Consider the following 23,567-nt stretch of genomic DNA (forward strand, 5'->3'; position numbering starts at 1 on the left):
AACAATGTATCAGTTCATAGTTCTAACTTGTGTCTATGACAAACAATGTATCAGTTCATAGTTCTAACTTGTATCTATGACAAACAATGTATCAGTTCATAGCTCTTACCTGTATCTATGACAAACAATGTATCAGTTCATAGCTCTAACCTGTGTCTATGACAAACAATGTATCAGTTCATAGCTCTAACTTGTATGTATGACAAACAATGTATCAGTTCATAGCTCTTACCTGTGTCTATGACAAACAATGTCTCTGTTCATAGCTCTAACCTGTGTCTATGACAAACAATGTATCAGTTCATAGCTCTAACTTGTATGTATGACAAACAATGTATCAGTTCATTGCTCTTACCTGTGTCTATGACAAACAATGAATTAGTTCATAGATCTTACCTGTATCTACTGGAATCAACCAAAAATTAAATGGGACACATAGAAACATGATAGCACCGACTACTGCAAATGGCATGATAAAACCTCCACTCTGAAAAATAAATTATAAATGATACGGGAACTACGTTTTTAAAAGAACTCTAAATGATAAGGGCAACCATGTACTCAAAACAAATCTGAAAATTCCAACCAAATTAACCCCCCTAGAGATATTTCAGAGGAGAGAGCTTCTTGCATCTAAATATAAATATGATTTTGACTAGTGTATGCCTAGAGTTAGAAAGTTATTAAAGGATTTTCATACAGCATAATCTGACTTATCATTGCATTTACCATTTATACTGATGCAAAATTGAAATATATAGTAAAACTTTTGTTTTTAAAGACAATGAATTCAGATAAGGTGATCAGATGACAGTAAACTCAAAACGTAATCCACTTAAACATTGTGAATACCTTTCAAGTATGGTTTCTGAGACACAAACCTCCTTCAAAATCTTATTCTGACCACTGGAACAGGAAATTGAGGTTAATACCACATGACAAGAGCCAAACAGACAACTACTCTTTACAACAAATTCATTTATAAAATATTGTTGAGATGATATTCTGAAAACTTGACTTGATCACTGGAGACTAAAAATGGGTAAATTCCAATAGGAAATGACTAGCTGACCTCTATACAAGAGGAAACTGCATTGTGCAAGTTTGATCATATTTTTTTTTTGATTAATCTGATTATTGGCAAAAATACATGCATTGATATTATTTGTTATAATTACAGTAATTAACCCACTGTCTGATTGGTAAAATCAAGACAAATACTTATTTATATAGTTCTACTTCTTTGAATCTTTAAACAAAATGTATACATAATAATGATAAAAAATCCCAAGCAGTCTGTATTAGGAGGATATTTTTATAACTTAAAAGTTTACGTGCTTTAATTATTCTATTAGTTGGACAGTGACATATACTTGCTCACGTAATGCAAGTTCATTTTGTTGTTTGTGAATAGTTGTCTCATTAGCAATAATTTTGATAAGACTGTCGTACAAGTGAGAGGTTTAGCGCTATAAAACCAGGTTCAATCCACCATTTTCTACATTTGAAAATGCCTGTACCAAGTCAGGAATATGACAGTTGTTGTCCATTCGTTTGATGTGTTTTGTCATTTGATTTTGCCATGTGATTAGGGACTTTCCGATTGAATTTTCCTCGGAGTTCAGTATTTTTGTGATTTTACTTTTCACATCGCCTTAATTTGAATTTTATAATAATGAGTATTCATTCAAATGTTTCATTAAATCCTTTGTACCTTTTCAATGAAGAAAATAGTAAAATTAGTGCTCATTAAAAATAAATAGTTTTACAGTAATTTGAAAAAAAATTGAAATAACTTACACCATACAGAAATCCTCCTATAGCAGGACCAGACATGAAACCAACTCCAACAAATACCTCTGTTATACCCTGAAATAGTTGTTTATGTCAAATTATACAATATTATGATACTACACACAAAATCTAAATCAGTTAACACAATAATACAGCACACACACTGTAATTTAGTTGGTATATAGTATCTTTAATAATTGGTAAATGATGTTTTCTTTTCTTTTCTGAATTTGTATTTCATGTAGCATATAAATGTATTATTGAGTTAAAAACATTAACAAAAAGATAGTTTAAGTGAAAGTATATACTATTAATTTACCAAACACTGTGCATGTTAAAGCAGATAACATAAAGTAGAAAAAGCACAGGCATTAGTTTTCTATATTAAACTAAGTACCAATAATAAAGAAGCTATAAATTGTAGTTGCTGAGTAGTGGTTCGTGGTTCTAACAAATACGAAGCAAGACTTAAAACGAAACTTTTATTTTTTTAAGTCTTGAATTCATCTTTAGCATTCCCCTGAATACCAATAATATAGAAGCTATAAATTGAAGTTGCTGAGAAGAATGCAACAATTTATTCATATATACATTCAACAATGTGAAGAACATACACACATGCTGCTAGCAAGAAATAAATAAAAGTGTAATACTAGTATCTGAAAATGTAATGTGGAACAGTAACACTGGTACACTTATATTGTTTATCTGCCAAAAATTAAAAGGTCTAAAATAGAGGCAGAGTATACCAAGGGAACATTCAAACCCATAAGTAGAAAAAACTAGAGGCTCCAAGGAGCCTGTGTCGCTCATCTGATAATTTTGTTTAACAATTGATGCATGAAACAATGCAACAATAATACTGTTTTTAAAGGAATCTGTGTGGATCAAAATCTAATCTTTCGTTTGATTTTAACTGCTTTCAATCCATTAATCATTTTAAGTTTTCAAGGTAAAAACACACAATTCAAGTATGCCGTGCTGCTGTCCATGAGCATACATTTTTATATATTTTTTGTATATCATTACTGGTAAAGGATCATCAAAGAAACTTTAATTGATTTTGCCATGTTTATTATAAGTTTTTCAATTGGTTGTCACAACAAAGTTACTAATCATTTTGGAGACTGACAACAGAATTGTGTCAATCTTAAAATTTGTCATTTAAGGGCAATAACTCCTATAAGAAGTCATCTGACTGTTTTGACTTAAAGAGACAGTAGATAGATCTCAACATTCTGAACATTTTTGCCCCTGTTAGATTTTCTCTACTCAATGCAGTTTTCAAGATAAAAGACACAACTTGCATTTTACCCCTATGTTCTATTTTTAGCTATGGCGGCCATGTTGGGTGACAGCCTGGGTCATCGGCCACATTTTTTAACTATATACCCTAATTATGATTGTGGCCAAGTTTGGTTGAATTTGTCTATGTAGTTTCAGAGGAGAAGATTTTTGTAAAAGATTACAAAATTTATGAAAAATTGATAAAAATTGACTATAAAGGGCAATAACTCCTTAAAGGGTCAATTGACAATTTTGGTCATGTTGACTTATTTGTAGATCTTACTTTGCTGAACATTATTGCTGATTACAGTTTATCTCTATCTATAATAATATTCAAGATAATAACCAAAAACTGCAAAATTTCCTTAAAATTACTAATTGAGGGGCATCAACCCAACAACGCATTTTTTAAACTAGATACCCCAATATTGATTGTGGCCAAGTTTGGTTAAATTTGGCCCAGTAGTTTCAGAGGAGATTTTTGAAAATGTTAACGGACGACGACAACAGACGACGACAACGACGACGGACGACAGACCCCAAGTGATGAGAAAAGCTCACTTGGCCTTTCAGGCCAGGTGAGCTAAAAAGTGACAATGCCATTGCAAAACCCAAAAAAAGACCAACAGACAAACAACATAAATATAAGAAGACGTGGTATGGTTGCCAATGAGACAACTCTCTACAAGAGACCAAATGACATGGAAATTAACATTTATAGGTCACCATACAACATTCAACAATGAGCAAACCCATACCACAGAACAGTATATATGCAAAACACAACATAGAAAACAAAAGACTGAAAAATATGAACCAAACCAAATACCAGGGGTGATCTCAGGTGCTCTTGAAGGTTAAGCAGATCCTGCTCCAAATGTGGCACACGTAGTGTATTTCATGTAAGTACAAACCTGGCAATAAATCTAACTTGAAAGCTCATATTTGAAAAAAAGATAACAATGTTGTGGTTACAACAATTGGAACATATCCGTCGTCATCTTTTAAACAAATAGCCCAAAACCATCAACCAACTCGTGATGGTGCTAGTAAAATTTTCGAAGTGATTTTTTTTAAACTTCATCCCTTGGAACTCTTGGTTTAATAGCTTCTGTGTAAGCAGCAACCCTATATCAATTTAAATCATGATACTAAATGCAAGCTCCCAATTATTGTATCAACTGGGAAATATATAAACCATATATATATGCAGGAGCTGCTGGAAGGTTGCTACATAGAAATGGAAAGTTCGCAATTGGGAATCTGAAATCATCCCTTTTGTCATACAGTTTTGTTCTCAACCAACCCTCATTGTAAATTTCTAGATGTCAGTTCTCAGGTTTTTCACAGTACAACATCCCTCATTTTTCACTACTGTTCAATTTAGTAAGTTGTAGATTCATGTATCGATCATGCTTATTACTAAGATACACATTTTGGGGGATTAAGTGAAAAATGTACTTGAATGTATACTTTTTTCATGGTTCTCAACAAATACACGGGCAAGACTACACGAAACTTCTATTTCTTGAAGTCTTGAATTCATCTTTAGCATTCCCCTGAAATCCATGAAAAAAGTAAAATAACAAAAATACCGAAATCCGAGGAAAATTCTAAATGGAAAGTCCCTAAGCAAATGGCAAAATCAAAAGCTCAAACACATCAAACATGTGTCAAACGAATGGATAACAACTGTCATATTCCTGACTTGGTACACACATTTTCTTATGTAGAAAATAGTGGATTAAACCTGGTTTTATAGCTAGCTAAATCTCTCACTTGTATGACAGTTGCATAAAATTCCATTATATTGACAACGATGTGTGAACAAAACAAACAGACATAATAGGTAAAAATTAATATTCCTTAAATAATAAGTGTTCTACAGTAGTTCTAAATGTTTCTGGCATGCTAAAAGCTATAATCATGTACTGTTACTGTTTATGCAATGCTACATTTAAGCTTTAAGGGAAAGATGTTTCATCTCTAAAGCATTGTTAAAATGTAGTAGTCAGAACTCACTTGAATGTTTCTGATCAAATAAATGAGAAGAAATTTGAGATAAATATATCAAATACTAGTAGACAACAACCCAACATGAATAAAAGTTGTCTCCCCTTTCAAGATTATAAGGAAGAGAGTTGGAAAGTTCACTGGAATAACTATATTTTATACAACCTTGACCTCTGACAGAGGTTATCAAGTTATTAGCTGTATATATATATAACAAAAAATAGATGGCAATGGATAGCTGTTTTGTCAACGTATATTTGTTTTGCCTAACAGATTTGTTATAAACAATGCCATAATATCTGTTCCTGTTGGAACAAATATTCTATCATCTTTATTCTGTCAGGAACAAATGCTGTAATATCAGTGGAAATAATATTACAGAATATTTCTTCCTCAAATAAGAACTTATATTATGAATATGAAGAAACTTCTTTTTCATGACAGTTTAACATTAAGTGGCAAATTAAATGCATATTGAGGACAAAAAACATGCAACAGTGATCCTAGGAATAAATACCCTGCTTCGTACATATAGGACTGACAACCTTAGACAGATTGTTAACGTGCTAGTTTACAAGTTAATATCAGAAGCAGCAACTACACAAGTCTTTGTTTTGACCCATTTGAACCAACCCCCTACCACACTTAAGGGGAACATGTAAACATGAGACTACCAAGGGGATAGAACAATAAAAGAATCTGTCATACAAAGTTGTAAAATCTACAAACAATTAGTTTGACATTTTGTTGACAGTATACAAAAGTCTATATTTTTCCTTGAAAGCCTCATTCAAATGAGATATTAACTTTAATAAACTGCATTGTAAAACAATAAACTTGGGAATTTTACATTTGAAACATTATGAAATTTTAGATACTATTTATGTTATTTTTCTAACTTTAACAGTTAGATCAGGATACTTAATGGTTCATTTCACTATTTTCATACATTTAAAAATCTTGAAGCATCTTCATTTCAACAGTGGATTAGTTATATCATTAAAAACTAAAGGCCCTAAATAGCCTGTGTCGCTCACCTGCATCTTCAACAAAGGCCACTTCTTAGTAAAAATCATCATTAAAGGGGAATAACTCTTTTAAGAGTTAACTGACAATTTCAGTCATGTTGACATATATGTAAATCTTATCCTGCTGACATTTTTTCCTTTTTTAAAGTTTCTATTTGTCTATTATAGTTTTTAAGATAATAGGCAAAAAAGCATAAAAATGTTAAAAATTATCATTGAAGGGCAACTGTCTTGCTGATCATTTGTGCTTTTTAAAGTTTCAATCTATATAGATCTATTATAGTTTTCATGATAATAGGCAAAAATTGGGGAAAATCGTCATTAAAAACAATAACTTCAATAAGGAGTTGACTAACAATTTCCATCATGTTTGACTTATTTGTAGATCCTGTCTTGCTGATTATTTCTGTTATTTAAAGTTTCTATTTATCTAATATAGTTTTAAGATGTAAGGCAAAAACACAAACATTTGGTAAATCATCATTATAGGGCAATAACTCTAATAACAAGTCGACTGAAGATTTTGGCCACATTGACTTATTTGTAGATCTTGTCTTTCTGATAATTTTGCTTTTTAAAGTTTCTTTCTATCTAATATAATTTTTGAGATAATAGACCAAAAAATTTTTAAAATAGTAAAATTCATCATTTACGGTCCTCCTATAAGAAGACGTCTGACAGTTTTGACGAAAATGAACAATAGGTAGAGCTCAACATTCTGAACATTTTTGGCCCTACAAATTTTCTCTATTTATAGTGGTTTTCAAAATAATAGGCAAAACTTGCATTTTATCCCTATGTTCTATTCTTATCCATGTCAGTCATCTTGGTTGGTAAGTGGGGTCATTGAAAATTTCTTTTTAACTAGACACCCCAATAATGATTGTGGCCAACTTAGGTTAAATTGTCAAGTAGTTTCAGAGGGGAAGATTTTTGTAAAAGTTACAGGACGATGATGTACGATGTATGCCAAGTGATGAGAAAAGCTCACTTGGCCTTTCGGCCAGGTGAGTTAAAAAGTAAACAAATCATTTGGAACCACTTTTTCATATATGTACAGTACCAGATATGTAGGAACAAAACAAAATGTCAAATAAGAATGGTTGTACTTACAAAAACAGTAGCAACTGAGTCTGGGAATTCTTTGGCAACTAGAGCAAAACTTGCTGTCTGAAGACCACAACAACCTATAGCTAGGATGATTCTCAGTAAGAAACAATAGATAATGAAGGTAATATTCTCACTGCTAGTGTCTATGTAGGTTAGAATCCTGTGGAAAGAAAATAACAAATATCTAGAAAACATCGTTGTATGCAAGAGTGCACTCACTGCAAAGTCTGGCTTGAGTTACTTAGTGAGATTAAACTTATAATGACTGTAAATCTGATTAAATCACTAAAACTTATTATAGATAGGTTTCGAATGACGTAATCTGAGTTTGAGTTATTGCCCTTTGGCGCCATTTTGGAGTAAGGAATAAATGGTTAATTTTCCAATTTGACTAATTTTTTAACCAAATTGAAACATGTGGTCCAAACAAGTCTGAATAAGATCCTAACTAGATGGTAGTGATGAATTAAGCAAGGCTAAAAGAAGTTAAAATTGTTCAGAAAAATCCTTTCTCTAAAGTCTAGCGGTCAGTATTACAAGTTTAATTTGACTGATTTTTTAAGGAATTTTCCTAGACCTCCAAGCATGGCAATAAAAGGGAAGTAACTCTTGTTCAAACTGTGTCAATCGAAACCTATCTATTGATCCATTTACATGAAGAAAATGGAGAAAAGCTTACTAGGTGAACAAAGTCAAAAGGATATTTTACACCAAATATAGTTTACCTTTATTTTCGCAAATTGAAATTTAAAGTGTAAAATGCATATTTTTCATCGTTTTATTCCTATATATCAAATATCTAATTGGTTGTATCTCACGAAGAATAAATGCTTCATAGATCTCAAAATCACTCTTTACAGCAGAATGCATTGAGTGTGTAGGTAAAGGTAGAATCTTTGGTTAGCTTGCTTGTTAGCTGAACCGTGAAGTCATTATTAGGTTAGGTATACTACCCTCCTTTTAGAGTAGTCTAGTCCCACAGACAGATAGATTGGTTATCTGTTGGACTGGTCTACTCTTAATGGAGGGTAGTTTTCCTAACCTAATAATGAATTCACGGTTCAGCTAGCAAGCAAGCTAACCAAAGATATTACCTTTACCTACACACTCAATGCATTCTGCTGTAATTAGGAAAATTTGCATACAAGTGTAAAAACATATTTTATCCTCAACTTTTATATTGCTGTACATGAACTTTAACCCCATCATTGGCATCAATGGTAACAGTACCATGTGACTTACCCAAATAATACTGTACAGCCTGCTGCTATGAATAGACCGCCAATGTACATGAACTTCAACCCCATTAATGGCAACTAAAATAAGATATAATTCATGTATTGTATGTTTCTTTTGTATATTTTGTTTGCATTTTAACCGGTCAGGGTTTTACTTTTTGCAATAAAGTATTATTATAAAATATAAAGAAACAAGAAAACAAACATACAGACTTAATATAATTGCAGTAGATTTTCATGGCAAAATCAAAATATTATTAATTACGTTCATACAGTTTTCTAGTTAGACTGACATAAAACAACATGTAAAAACATTAATAAGGCCAAAAATAAAATTTAAATTATTTGATGTCTGATAAATTCTATTAGACCTACCCAACATAAAAGCAGCATACCCAAACATTGTATAACATAAATCGTTTAAATTTTTGGGTTTAAAGTTTTTTTCGTTCCCTAACATCGTTTTCTTTGTCTAAAACTTGTAACTTAAGTTGTTAGCCAAAACAAAATAAATCCTCACCTATCTACCCAACCCTACAAGGCATGGGTATATAGGCATTATCAAACAAAGAATTTGTTGGGGGTGGCCTAAGAAGGCCAGTGGCGGATTCAGAAATTTTCATAAGGGGGACCCGCTCATGTCATGCTTCAGTGATTCCCTAAATAATCAACCAAATTTTTCCCACAAGAGGGGGTCCCAGGCCCCCTGGACTCCCTCAAATCCGATTCTGACAGCAACAGTGACTTTAAAAATATCAAACCCCCAAAATGACAAAAATTTAATGAAATATAAGAGATGACAACCATTAACATGATTAACAATGTGACTGGTTCCAGACAGGAACACAAATAAATATCAGGCGGCACTCAGATATGTTTTAGACATAAGGTGTAGAGCCTGCATATATGGTAAAGGTACTTGTCATTAGTTAAAGTCATAAGGTTTTATCCAGATGTACCTTGCCTTTTTGTGTTATTGGTATCACCTTGTATTCATACACAGAGGTACAAAAATCTAAATTAATCTGCAGTATCATTATACGATGATAACATATTTCATACAACACATAATGAAACATGCAGTTTTTGAGAGAGGAATGTAATTCATATATAAGACTGTTCATATATTGAAGAAAACTATGTGTTTATCTTATTATAACAACTGTTTTAGCAATTACAGATAATTTTTTGATATGATTTTTTTTTTCAACTTTGCCATATGAGGGGAGATAACTCAGATATTTTAACTTTAATATACATAATTTATAAAGGCATGTGTTATGAATATACCAATTTTGTATAATAACTATTGTAGTAAGAAACAAATTTGTTGACCCCATTTTTTTCATTTCTGAAAGCACATATATAAGATCTATCAGTATCTTCTAAAACTTTATTTATAAATCCTATTGGTTTTTTTTTCTATCACATTTAAAATAAATTATAATCTTTACAAACTCTGACAATTTTGCACTACTTGTAGCTTGAAAAATCCTGATGACTTGTATACTTTTTGTAATATTTTTTAAAAAAGTATAAATTTTGGCAAATTATTAAAGAATTTTATCAATTTTAATTGAGGCCCCCCCATCTTCCTTAAACTATATTCTATGAGGCAAGTGTATAATATTATTTGTTGACCTTTTTTACCTCAAGAAGTTTGTACAGTGATGTTTGTTGATGGGTTGATATATTAGTAATGTGACTAAACCACATTTTCTATATTCTATATATTCTACAGACAATTGTTTATTGTTAAAGATTGCATGTTACTTTAAGGTCTCTAGTTGCAGATAATAGATTTTTAAAAAAAGGATGGGAAAGTGGGGGGGGGGGGGGGGTTGCAAACTAATCAATGAAAAGAATCTCCTTATATATATATATCTACTTACCAATTTACCAGATACAGGCGATATTAAAAACTGTGTTAAAGCAAAAATTCCAAATATCCATCCTGACACAGAATCACTGACATTCTTGGATGCAGCCTAAAATTACAAAAACACAAAAACAAAAATAAATTAATTAATTAATTGTATTCAAATTCTCTTTACCCTTCCTGAGCTTCTGACATCACCTCCCACGACCCCCCAATGTGGGCAATGTCGGGTGTTGAAACACAAGTACAGTACACACAAGTTGATTCTTTTATATTTGTTAACAGTTAACAGTGAACCATTGTGATGGTTGATTGCTTTCACTGATTCAAGACCTAATTTCATGGAATACTGTAAAAGAAATTTACAGAAATATCACATTAATATTATATAGTTCTAATTTCTATTGCTATTTTTGCTATAGGTTCAGTGGCAAATATTTCAAGCATAATCAGCTTTTTGATATTCAAATGTCATCTGTATGAGAATTTCTGTTTAATTAATTTATTTTGATTACTAATCAATGAATGTTTTGACTGAGGCTAGTCATGCTAGCAAGCTTAACATATAAATTTCATGGATATATTTGTAGCTGGTCTGTCTATTACAAAAGATCATACAACTTATCCTCGAAAATTAGTCAGAACTCAAAGATATAAATAAAAATAGTTTTGTTCTCCACTGAACATATGTGAGCCAAAATTTGTTCCTGTGAAAAAAGTTCCAGTGGAACTTATATCACTGGAAATATGTCCTGGGAGAACTTTTTTCCACAGGTAATTTCTATATAATTTGTTCCATCTCTATAGAATAAGTTCCACACTTTACCTGGTGAAATAAGTACCGGGTTGGTGAAGTTTGTTTCTTACCTAGTGAAATAAGTTCCAGGTTTATGAGATTTGTTCCTTACCTGGTGAAATAAGTTCTGAGTTTGCGAGATTTGTTCCTCACCTGGTGAAATAAGTTCCTTGTCTGTGAAATATGTTCCACTGGTTAAACAAGTTATCTTATATACTGAGCATTTGTCATCAGTGAGTTTAAAGTTATCATTCAAGTGCATTATAAAAATAAGTATCATATTAATAATATAATATATAAAAAGTGTAAATCATCCAGTTTGGATCCTATGGAGTATAGCAAATGTTTAATTATATACTTTGTAAAAAATATCTAAATGACACTTTTGAACCAGAAAAGATTAGAATAAGAATAAAATGCGCAGCTTGATACTACCACAGAGGTCGAACCCTGAATAGTTGGGGCAAGTATGGACACAACATTCAAGCTTGATACAGCACTGAATTTGGATTGTGATTAAATATTTGACACAGCATAGGTTTCTGACACAGAATGAATGTGGTCTAAGAACTTAAAAAATTTTAATTTACCTATTCAAACCATATCATTATTATTTGCTTTTATATATAAATCAGAAATAACCAATTTAAAATGAAAAATTTTAAAGAAAAAAAAGTGGAAAAAAATCCCCCCTCAAATTTTTTGAACCCCCTCATGATTCATCACCCCTAAACTCAATCCCAGCCTTCCCTTTGTGCTACAATTTATGGTGCCTTGCAGTACAATTTCAGAGAGATCCGTACACTTGAACACAAGTTATTGTCTGGAAACTAGAAAAATGCTTGTTTTTTTGGCCCCAAATTCCTAAACGTTTAGGGCAATTACCCCCAAACTCAAACCCAGCTTTCCCTTTGTGATATGGAACCTTGTAGTACAATTTCATAAAGATCCATACACTTGCACACAAGTTATTGTCCTGAAACTAGAAAAATGCTTGTTTTTTTGCCCCTTTTTTGCCCCTTATTCATAAAATTTTGAGGCAATTACCCCCAAAATCAATCCCAGCCTTCCCTTTGTGGTATGGTACCTTGCAGTACAATTTCAGAGAGATCCATACACTTGAACACAAGTTATTGTCTGGAAACTAGAAAAATGCTTGTTTTTGGCCCCTTTTGGCCTCTTATTCCTAAACGTTTTGGGCAATTACCCCCAAACTCAATTCCAGCTTTCCCTTTGTGATATGGAACCTTGTAGTACAATTTCAGAAAGATCCATACACTTACACACAAGTTATTATCATGAAACTAGAAAAATGCTTGTTTTTTGCCCCTTTTATGGCCCCTAATTCCTAAAATTTTGAGGCAATTACCCCCAAAATCAATCCCAGCATTCCCTTTGTGATATGGAACCTTGTGGTACAATGTCAGAGAGATCCATACACTAACACACAAGTTATGTCTGGAAATTACAAAAATGCTTATTTTTGGCCCCTTTTTGGCCCCTAATTCCTTAACTGTTGGTACCATAACCCCCAAAATCAATCCCAACCTTCCTTTTGTGGTATTGAACATTATGGTAAAATTTCATAGAGATCAATTCACTTAAACTAAAGTTAGAGTGCGAAAACCAATGTGTCTTCGGACGATGACGACGACGACGACGACGCCAACGTCATACCAATATACGACCACAAAAATTTTTTTGCGGTCGTATAAAAATCATTCAGAAAAAAAGTATAGTTTAAGAGGAACATATGTTCTAATTTGAAAAGGACAAAGTGACTTGATCATTTATAAATATCAAAAGACATGTAGAAAAAAAAGACACACTCTTTTGAAACTGTGCCATGTCCTAAGTACATGTATGACTAGAACACAGGGCCATGACAGTTAACAGGAACCAAGGAGGAATACCGCATAAAACATAAATACAAATTATGATACATTACCATCGCTTTTATTTCTTATCTTCATCCCATAGTTACAGTCATGCCTTCAATTGCAATTGTATCCCATGCAAGTACACTCAGTACAGCATTAGGTTGCATTATAATTTAAGTGTAACAAGAAAACGTTTCGGTGTGCAATAATGATTGAGCGGACCTTATTCATTAGTTTCTATGAAATATTTACATGTTCGTTTAAAACTAATGTCACAGGAACTTATTTAAAACTTTTTAATATTAATTGAAACAAAATTCATGGAGCATAATGATTTTTGTTCCGGAACTTATCTCACATTTGGACAAAAAATTAGTTCCTGAACAAATTTTACAGTGCTGCATGGAACATATTTTCTGTGATATAAATTCCGGTGGAACATATTTCCTATGAAATTTGTTCCGGCGGAACAAATGTCACGCTGGTACAAATTTTTTGTTACACATATGCTCATTGAGGTCTAAATGTGAATGTTTAATGGATCATCTCCCTGTATTTTAAAATGATTTAATTTTGGATGTAACAGTCCTCTCCTGATTGGCTGAAAATTTTTTGTCTATCAGCTCATAGACATCATGTTGTCATGTGACCGTGACGTCATCAACATTTTTTCATGATTTACTCCTTAAAAATGGAATTTAGAATTAAATTATAAGGACTGACTGTAATATTTTTTCTGTCTATTCAAAACATTTTTGATGTTATTTCTTCATAGACAGAAAAAAAGACTATGATATCAACAAGTTAAAAGATATATATATATGATCTGAATCAACATGTTGTAACTAAATCAACATGTTGTAAATACTGACTTCTTCACGATGTTAAATTATCAAAATTGGTTTAGCTTCAAGACATTGAAGATATATGAAAATGAAACATGTGAAACTGTGACAACATTTTATATGCTTTTATTACATACTTAGTAACAAATACAAATGTACAAGTAATTTAAATTGTTTGCGCTATACACATGATACAATCAACGGCAATCATATTGTATAAGTCATCCTTGATGATATTGATATCAGTCATGATTGCAACTTTAGGATTTATCAAATCTCTAATCTGTATGGTGTCTCCTCATTGATATCTGAGTCACCATCCAGTGCATAGGCTTTATCAAATCTCAAATCTGTATGGTGTCACCTCATTGATATCTGAGTCACCATTGTAAAGGCTTTATCACATCTCTTATCTGTATGGTGTCACCTCATTTTTATCTGAGTCACCATGCAGTCCAAAGGCTTTATCAAATCTCTAATCTATATGGTGTCACCTCATTGATATCTGAGTCACCATGCAGTGCTAGTGCTTTATATCAAATCTCTAATCTGTATGTTGTAACCTCATTGATATCTGAGACACCATGCAGTGCAAAGGCTTTATCAAATCTCTAATCTGTATGGTGTCACCTCATTGATATCTGAGTCACCAGTGCAAAGGCTTATTCAAATCCCTAATCTGTATGGTGTCACCTCATAGATATCTGAGTCACCATGCAGTGCAAAGGCTTTATCAAATCTCTGATCTATATGGTGTCACCTCATTGATATCTGAGTCACCATGCAGTGCAAAGGCTTTATCAAATCTCTAATCTGTATGGTGTCACCTCATTGATATCTGAGTCTAAAGTGCAAAGGCTTTATCAAATCTCGAATCTGTATGGTCACACCTCATTTATATCGGACTCACAAGTGTCAAGTCTTTATCAAATCTCTAATCTGTATGATGTCACTTCATTGATATCTGAGTAACCAGTGTAAAGGCTTTATCAAATCTCTAATATGTATGGTTTCACCTCATTGATATCTGAGTCACCATGCAGTGCAGAGGCTTTATCAAATCTCTAATCTGTATGGTGTAACCTCATTGATATCTGAGTCACCAGTGCAAAGGCTTTATCAAATCTCTAATCTGTATGGTGTCACCTCATTGATATCTGAGTCACCAGTGTAAAGGCTTTATCAAATCTCTAATATGTATGGTGTCACCTCATTGATATCTGAGTCACCATGCAGTGCAAAGGCTTTATCAAATCTCTTATCTGTATGGTATCACCTCATTGATATCTGAGTCACCAGTGTGAAGGCTTTATCAAATCTCTAATCTATATGGTCACACCTCATTGATATCTAAGTAACCAGTGTAAAGGCTTTATCAAATCCCTAATCTGTATGGTGTAACCTAATTGATATCTGAGTCACCATGCAGTGCAAAGGCTCTATCAAATCCCTAATCTGTATGGTGTAACCTCATTGATAGCTGAGTCACCAGTGTAAAGGCTTTATCAAATCTCGAATCTGTATGGTCACACCTCATTGGTATCTGAGTCACAAGTGTCAAGTCTTTATCAAATCTCTAATCTGTATGATGTCACCTCATTGATATCTGAGTCACCAATGCATAAGCTTTATCAAATCTCTAATATGTATGGTGTCACCTCATTGATATCTGAGTCACCAGTGTAAAGGCTTTATCAAAACTCTAATCTGTATGGTGTATGGTGTCACCTCATTGATATCTGAGTTACCAGTGTAAAAGCTTTATCAAATTTCTAATCTGTATGGTGTCACCTCATTGATATCTGAGTCACCATGCAGTGCAGAGGGTTTATCAAATCTCTTATCTGTATGGTGTAACCTCATTGATATCTGAGTCACCAGTGTAAAGGCTTTATCAAATCCCTAATCTGTATGATGTCACCTCATTGATATCTGAGTCACCAGTGTAAAGGCTTTATCAAATCCCTAATCTGTATGGTGTAACCTCATTGATATCTGAGTCACCAGTGTAAAGGCTTATCAAATCTCGAATCTGTATGGTCACACCTCATTGATATCTGAGTCACAAGTGTCAAGTCTTTATCAAAGCTCTAATCTGTATGATGTCACCTCATTGATTTCTGAGTCACCAGTGCAAAAGCTTTATCAAATCTCTAATATATATGGTGTCACCTCATTGATATCTGAGTCACCAGTGTAAAGGCTTTATCAAATTTCTAATTTGTATGGTGTCACCTCATTGATATCTGAGTCACCATGCAGTGCAGAGGGTTTATCAAATCTCTTATCTGTATGGTGTAACCTCATTGATATCTGAGTCACCAGTGTAAAGGCTTTATCAAATCTCTAATCTGTATGGTCACACCTCATTGATATCTGAGTAACCAGTGTAAAGGCTTTATCAAATCTCTAATCTGTATGATGTCACCTCATTGATATCTGAGTCACCAGTGCAAAAGCTTTATCAAATCTCTAATATGTATGGTGTCACCTCATTGATATCTGAGTCACCAGTGTAAAGGCATTATCAAATCTCTAATATGTATGGTGTCACCTCATTGATATCTGAGTCACCATGCAGTGAAAAGGTTTTATCAAATCTCTAATGTGTATAGTGTCACCTCATTGATATCTGAGTCACCATGCAGTGCAAAGGCTTTATCAAATCCTTTATCTGTATGGTGTCACCTCATTGATATCTGAGTCACCAGTGTAAAGGCTTTATCAAATTTCTAATCTGTATGGTGTCACCTCATTGATATCTGAGTCACCATGCAGTGCAAAGGCTTTATCAAATCTCTAATATGTATGGTGTCACCTCATTGATATCTGAGTCACCAGTGTAAAGGCTTTATCAAAACTCTAATCTGTATGGTGTATGGTGTCACCTCATTGATATCTGAGTTACCAGTGTAAATGCTTTATCAAATTTCTAATCTGTATGGTGTCACCTCATTGATATCTGAGTCACCATGCAGTGCAAAGGCTTTATCAAATCTCTAATATGTATGGTGTCACCTCATTGATATCTGAGTCACCAGTGTAAAGGCTTTATCAAAACTCTAATCTGTATGGTGTATGGTGTCACCTCATTGATATCTGAGTTACCAGTGTAAATGCTTTATCAAATTTCTAATCTGTATGGTGTCACCTCATTGATATCTGAGTCACCATGCAGTGCAGAGGGTTTATCAAATCTCTTATCTGTATGGTGTAACCTCATTGATATCTGAGTCACCAGTGTAAAGGCTTTATCAAATCTCTAATCTGTATGGTCTCTCCTCATTGATATCTGAGTAACCAGTGTAAAGGCTTTATCAAATCTCTAATCTGTATGATGTCACCTCATTGATATCTGAGTCACCAGTGCAAAAGCTTTATCAAATCTCTAATATGTATGGTGTCACCTCATTGATATCTGAGTCACCAGTGTAAAGGCTTTATCAAATCTCTAATATGTATGGTGTCACCTCATTGATATCTGAGTCACCATGCAGTGCAAAGGCTTTATCAAATCTCTAATCTGTATGGTATCACCTCATTGATATCTGAGTCACCAGTGTGAAGGCTTTATCAAATCTCTAATCTGTATGGTCACACCTCATTGATATCTAAGTCACCAGTTTAAAGGCTTTATCAAACCCTAATCTGTATGGTGTAACCTCATTGATATCTGAGTCACCATGCAGTGTGAAGGCTTTATCAAATCTCTAATCTATATGGTGTCACCTCATTGATATCTGAGTCACCAGTGTAAAGGCTTTATCAAATTTCTAATCTGTATGGTGTCACCTAATTGATATCTGAGTCACCATGCAGTGCAAAGGCTTTATCAAATCCCTAATCTGTATGGTGTAACCTCATTGATATCTGAGTCACCAGTGTAAAGGCTTTATCAAATCTCGAATCTGTATGGTCACACCTCATTGATATCTGAGTCACAAGTGTCAAGTCTTTATCAAATCTCTAATCTGTATGATGTCACCTCATTGATATCTGAGTCATCAGTGCAAAAGCTTTATCAAATCTCTAATATATATGGTGTCACCTCATTGATATCTGAGTCACCAGTGTAAAGACTTTATCAAAACTCTAATCTGTATGGTGTATGGTGTCACCTCATTGATATCTGAGTTACCAGTGTAAAGGCTTTATCAAATTTCTAATCTGTATGGTGTCACCTCATTGATATCTGAGTCACCATGCAGTGCAGAGGTTTTATCAAATCTCTTATCTGTATGGTGTAACCTCATTGATATCTGAGTCACCAGTGTAAAGGCTTTATCAAATCTCTAATATGTATGGTCACACCTCATTGATATCTGAGTAACCAGTGTAAAGGCTTTATCAAATCCCTAATCTGTATGGTGTCACCTAATTGATATCTGAGTCACCATGCAGTGCAAAGGCTTTATCAAATCCCTAATCTGTATGGTGTAACCTCATTAATATCTGAGTCACCAGTGTAAAGGCTTTATCAAATCTCTAATCTATATGGTTTCACCTCATTGATATCTGAGTCACCAGTGTAAAGGCTTTATCAAATCCCTAATCTGTATGATGTCACCTCATTAATATCTGAGTCACCATGCAGTGCAAAGGCTTTATCAAATTTCTAATCTCAATGTGTCACCTCATTGATATCTGAGTCACCAGTGTAAATGGCTTTATCAAATCTCTAATCTGTATGGTGTCACCTCATTGATATCTGAGTCACCATGCAGTGCAAAGGCTTTATCAAATCCCTAATCTGTATTGTGTAACCTCATTGATATCTGAGTCACCAGTGTAAAGGCTTTATCAAATCTCTAATCTGTATGGTCACACCTCATTGATATCTGAGTCACCAGTGTAAAGGCTTTATCAAATCCCTAATCTGTATGGTGTAACCTCATTGATATCTGAGTCACCAGTGTAAAGGTTTTATCAAATCTCTAATCTGTATGGTCACACCTCATTGATATCTGAGTCACCAGTGCAAAGGCTTTATCAAATCTCTAATCTATATGGTGTCACCTCATTGATATCTGAGTCACCAGTGTAAAGGCTTTATCAAATCCCTAATCTGTATGGTGTCACCTAATTGATATCTGAGTCACCATGCAGTGCAAAGGCTTTATCAAATCCCTAATCTGTATGGTGTCACCTAATTGATATCTGAGTCACCATGCAGTGCAAAGGCTTTATCAAATCCCTTATATATATGGTGTCACCTCATTGATACAGTATCTGAGTCACCATGCAGTGCAAAAGTTTTATCAAACCTCTAATCTATTTTACATCATGCTTTGACTCACGCAAAAAATATCTACTTGAGGCATGTAATGAAGTGTATATGATATGGCTTAAGTGTATATGATATGGCTTTTTTATTATCCAACACCATAAAACATAATAACTTTGGTCCTGCTCACCAAATATGATCCCTCAAGCAGAGCTCTTGGAATTATATTAGGCCAAAAATAGAATCTAAATTGTTTAATGTTGCCTACCTACCCATCTATAAAGCAGCCTACCCAAGAAAATTTATGAAACAAATCTTTTTTTTTATTTTAAGATTTGCTCTTGCTGTATAAAGGTTGTTCTCTTTTCTAAAACATATAACTTGTGTTGTTGGCCAAAATAAATAATAAAACCCTAGCTACCTACCCAAAATCTACAAGACATGGGTAGGCAACATCAAACAATGATTTTTTTAAGGGGGCCTTGGTGTCTTGGGTTGACAAATGGTTGTGATCATGAATGAGTCATATGATATTCTCTAATTTTCACACTATTTTCACATTTCTTGAATGGTGTGTGAAAAATGTTTCTTGTCTCTAGAGAAAACTTGTTCTCTGCAAATGATTGGTCGTAATTCAATCATGACATCAAATTTTCTTGATTTCTTCTGAAGTTCTTATTGTGAAGTCATGAAAAAGGCGACCATTCCTGATGACGTCACATATAAAGAACACAACATTTTGCAAATTTTTGAAAAGGAAGGATAAACTTTGTTTAGTTATCATAGATATCGTCTAAAAATTATTAGAGAAACAGATTCCACCACTATATCTCTTGTATTACAATATTTCTCCACTCTCAAGTTATATTTTAAATATTCTATTGAAAGTTTTAAAATTAAACTGTCTCAAGTCGAAAAATATCGTAACACACTTGATGCAGTGGTCATGGTGGTGGAATCTATATAATTTCTCTATCAAATTAACTTCTAAAGTAAAACATTATAAGTGAGAATTTAAAACAATATGAACATGTTTCATGTGTTTATCCACTTTCTAACATGTCTAATGCAATCATTTATAAACACTAAAATAAAGAAAAAAACAATAGAAATACAGAACAAATTTGTAATCAGATTATTATAACCAGTCAGGGATATAACTCTATAGGGTTATTACAGAAAATAACTTGCATGTGTTATTACAGATACTTTCATGAGTTGTCTAATCTTTATTCCTTAAATTTTCTAAATCTGTAATAACATATGTTTGTTATTTGTAAAATAAATCAAAAATATTTTAATCTATAGTGGGCTCTACATGCTCTAGGGAACTCTTGAGACTTTGCGCAGAAACTAAATACATAGCCTTGATAACTAATGTTTTAATTAAATTAATACATTTTTGATTAACCATGGTAAATCAATGAGATGAGGCTTTTAAGGGATCAACTTAGCTGTAATAACAAGGCTTAGTTATTAAAGGAATGTAACTTATTATATGAGACACTTGGGAATTACTGGGAAGCTTGGCAGAACCTCATTAGATGCTCTGGTCATTATTTCTTACAATAAATTAAAATACATTGTAATTAAGCATGATGTATGTCAATGTATGTCTCAGGTCAAATGCTTTGGAGTGATGTAGAGAAGCTGTGATAACACCCTTTAGTTATGTTATTACAGGCATATTTTTTCTGTAATAACATAGGTGTAGTATGCATAATTGGCAAACTGTGAACTCTTATATCTTTCTATAGTTGAGTATACATAAAGACAATAGTAATATCAATAGAACTTGTATACATTTTAACTAAACTAATGATGTATATTGTCCCTATGAAACATGTAACATACATATGTTATCACAGTTCTTTGACTTTTTAGTCCACAATAACAAATGTATGTTATTTTTCTGTAATAACCCTATAGAGTTATATCCCTGACTGATAACAGGTCCTTGTAAATTCTCAAAAAAACGTTTATGGTCATACACAGTCAGGGGACTTACTAAATGAGTGATTAAGAAATCACTGATCAATTCAAGTAACATTTTTTCCAGAAATGTTGGAAGTAAGAGTTGTCTTTCTTTAATATTCACCTATTTATGTAGTACAAATAAATCACTAGACTAAGTGATTTAATTTTATTGTAGCTTTAAATATATAATACTAATGATCCAGGGACTAATTATGTTGCTAAAATTATCAGAACCAACATCTGTGTTTATAGGATGACCGGTCATGTCAGGTGATGACCTTGTACTGAATCTGGGATAATGACATGAAAATCACTTGTTTAAGTATCATACCTCTAGTTTCTCCAAAAAATCACTTCCTCAAGTATTATTATTTTAATTACCCCCACTAATTTCAACACCACTGAACAGTAAAATTTGGTGGCAAACAGTAAAATTTTATTACATAACCTGTAAGATGAAACCTTGAATTTTACCGGAAAAATACTCCCACTGCTGGGAAAAATCTGTTAAGAAAGTATTAGATCATTTAAAGCTTTATTATAGCATTTTTTCAACAAATATAGAATTTACAGATGAATGATTGCATGAAAGTCATAAACCTTGCTACTTTAAAGAAGCAAAAGGTTCATTTTTTTCAATTTTACTAATAATTACATTTTGAATTAGATATAATCTAAACCTGTATGTTTAAAATTTTGGTAAAACTACAAAATCACAGAATTTCTAATTTGCTACTTAAATGAGTGATTAATAAATCACTTATTTCAGTAATTCCCCTGACTGATATAGGTGACATGCTTTTGGACAAGTTCTTTATATTTCGGCGACCCATTATAATGATTACTCTATCATGTCTATATATATGTCACCGGATATATTTATCCATTTTGTTCATTATAAAGCATTTCATATTATTTGTGTTTTCAGTGTTGTATTCATATCATATTCATATTTCATATTCTTGATTCTTGACGATTGACGAAAATAGTTTTGCGCTGCGTATTTTGAAATAAACTATAGCTTTGTACGCTATGTTTTGCTTTGCGTACCGAATATTTAAATTAGTACAATAGAAAGGTAAAGCGATTCTTTATTATTATTTGAATGATATATATTTATATTCAAATAGCATGAGTTATGCATGAGCTCAAAGCGCGCCAATACTAACCATATATATATTAATACAATTTCACTTTTCGAGTTAGTCACTGGTCATTATTACAATCGGGGAGGCGGCAGACTAAAGTCACCGCTGCAGGTACTTGTAAATTTATTTATTCTTTTAGCTATGTTTAAAATGTTTCAATTAAAGTAAAGTTACTTTAGTATTTCATATATAGAATTCAGTATGGCTTGAAAGCCACATTTTGGTATGTAAGTTAAAGTCAGAATAAAGCTCCGTTGCATGCAAATATTTCAGTCATATATATTGTTCATATTTATTGGAACATAATTGTAAACTTGGTTTACAATTTGTTTACTTGCAGATTATATAATAAAGTATATATAAATTGGACGACTCATTGAATGCAGAAATGGCCCACACGCATTACCACGACAAGTTTATGGGTTTATGGTGACTTATTCCTCATCCCAAGTCGATGTATTATTGGTGTCCCATTTTTCCTGCGACATATCCTTTAGGTTTCAGCAACCCATTATTCTGTTTTTTATTTGTGTGGCCTATTTTTCTCTATTCTTTATATTTTTTGGCCTATTTTTCTCTATTCTTTATATTTTTTGGCCTATTTTTCTCTATTCTTTGTATTTTTTGGCCTATTTTTCTCTATTCTTTTTAATGTTTGGCCTATTTTTCTCTATTCTTTATTATTTTTTGACCTATTTTTCTCTATTCTTTTTAATGTTTGGCCTATTTTTCTCCATTCTTTTTAATTTTTGGCCTATTTTTCTCTATTCTTTTTAATTTTTGGCCTATTTTTCTCTATTCTTTTTAGTTTTTGGTCAATTTATTCTATTTATATAGGGTTACAATTTCTGGACCTTATTCATTTGTGATTCCACCATTATATCTCTAGGTGTCTTTCTTGAATTGTTTGTTGTTGGGTTACTGACATTAAATTGATGTTTACAATGTTTACCACACAGCTAGATCCAATGATCCTTGAATATATCAAATATTATTTTCAAATATTTATTGAAAATTTTATCAAATTCAACAGATAATTCATTGCATATACATGTACATGTATGTAATGAATATGAACCAAACTAGATATAAAAACAAACAAAGATAAACCTTGTCCAACACTAAAGACATAATTATAGTCAATCATATCTATAGACCATGTCATGCATGTGATTATGATAAAAACAACACATGATCAATTCTCCGTCAAACTTTTTATAACGACCTTCAGTTAAACGTTAAATTGTATGGTGATCTATAGTTATCAATTTCTATGCCATTTGGTCTTTGGTTGAGAGTTGACTCATTGGCAATCATACCACATCCTCTTATCATGATCATACTTATC

General features: G+C 32.7%; 1 protein-coding gene across 4 annotated transcripts in view; it reads right to left on the minus strand.

Moving 5' to 3' along the window:
• LOC127723129 (MFS-type transporter SLC18B1-like) overlaps nucleotides 1–23,567 on the minus strand; it is a 159,758-nt gene that overhangs the window by 131,305 nt on the left and 4,886 nt on the right. For all 4 annotated transcript variants that reach the window (XR_007991891.1, XR_007991892.1, XM_052229625.1 and 1 more), the window contains exons 3-7: nucleotides 10,363–10,458; nucleotides 8,475–8,548; nucleotides 7,236–7,392; nucleotides 1,801–1,869; nucleotides 397–487 (exon numbers count right to left, since the gene is read on the minus strand). Coding sequence is in view for 2 of the 4 variants with exons in the window: in XM_052229625.1 (XP_052085585.1) it covers nucleotides 397–487; nucleotides 1,801–1,869; nucleotides 7,236–7,392; nucleotides 8,475–8,548; nucleotides 10,363–10,458 (487 nt within the window). In the remaining 2 variants the exon portion in view is untranslated. The remainder of the gene's footprint in view (nucleotides 1–396; nucleotides 488–1,800; nucleotides 1,870–7,235; nucleotides 7,393–8,474; nucleotides 8,549–10,362; nucleotides 10,459–23,567) is intronic.

Source organism: Mytilus californianus, unplaced genomic scaffold (assembly GCF_021869535.1).
Source record: "Mytilus californianus isolate M0D057914Y unplaced genomic scaffold, xbMytCali1.0.p SCAF_13, whole genome shotgun sequence".
NCBI classification, from domain to species: Eukaryota; Metazoa; Mollusca; class Bivalvia; order Mytilida; family Mytilidae; genus Mytilus; species Mytilus californianus.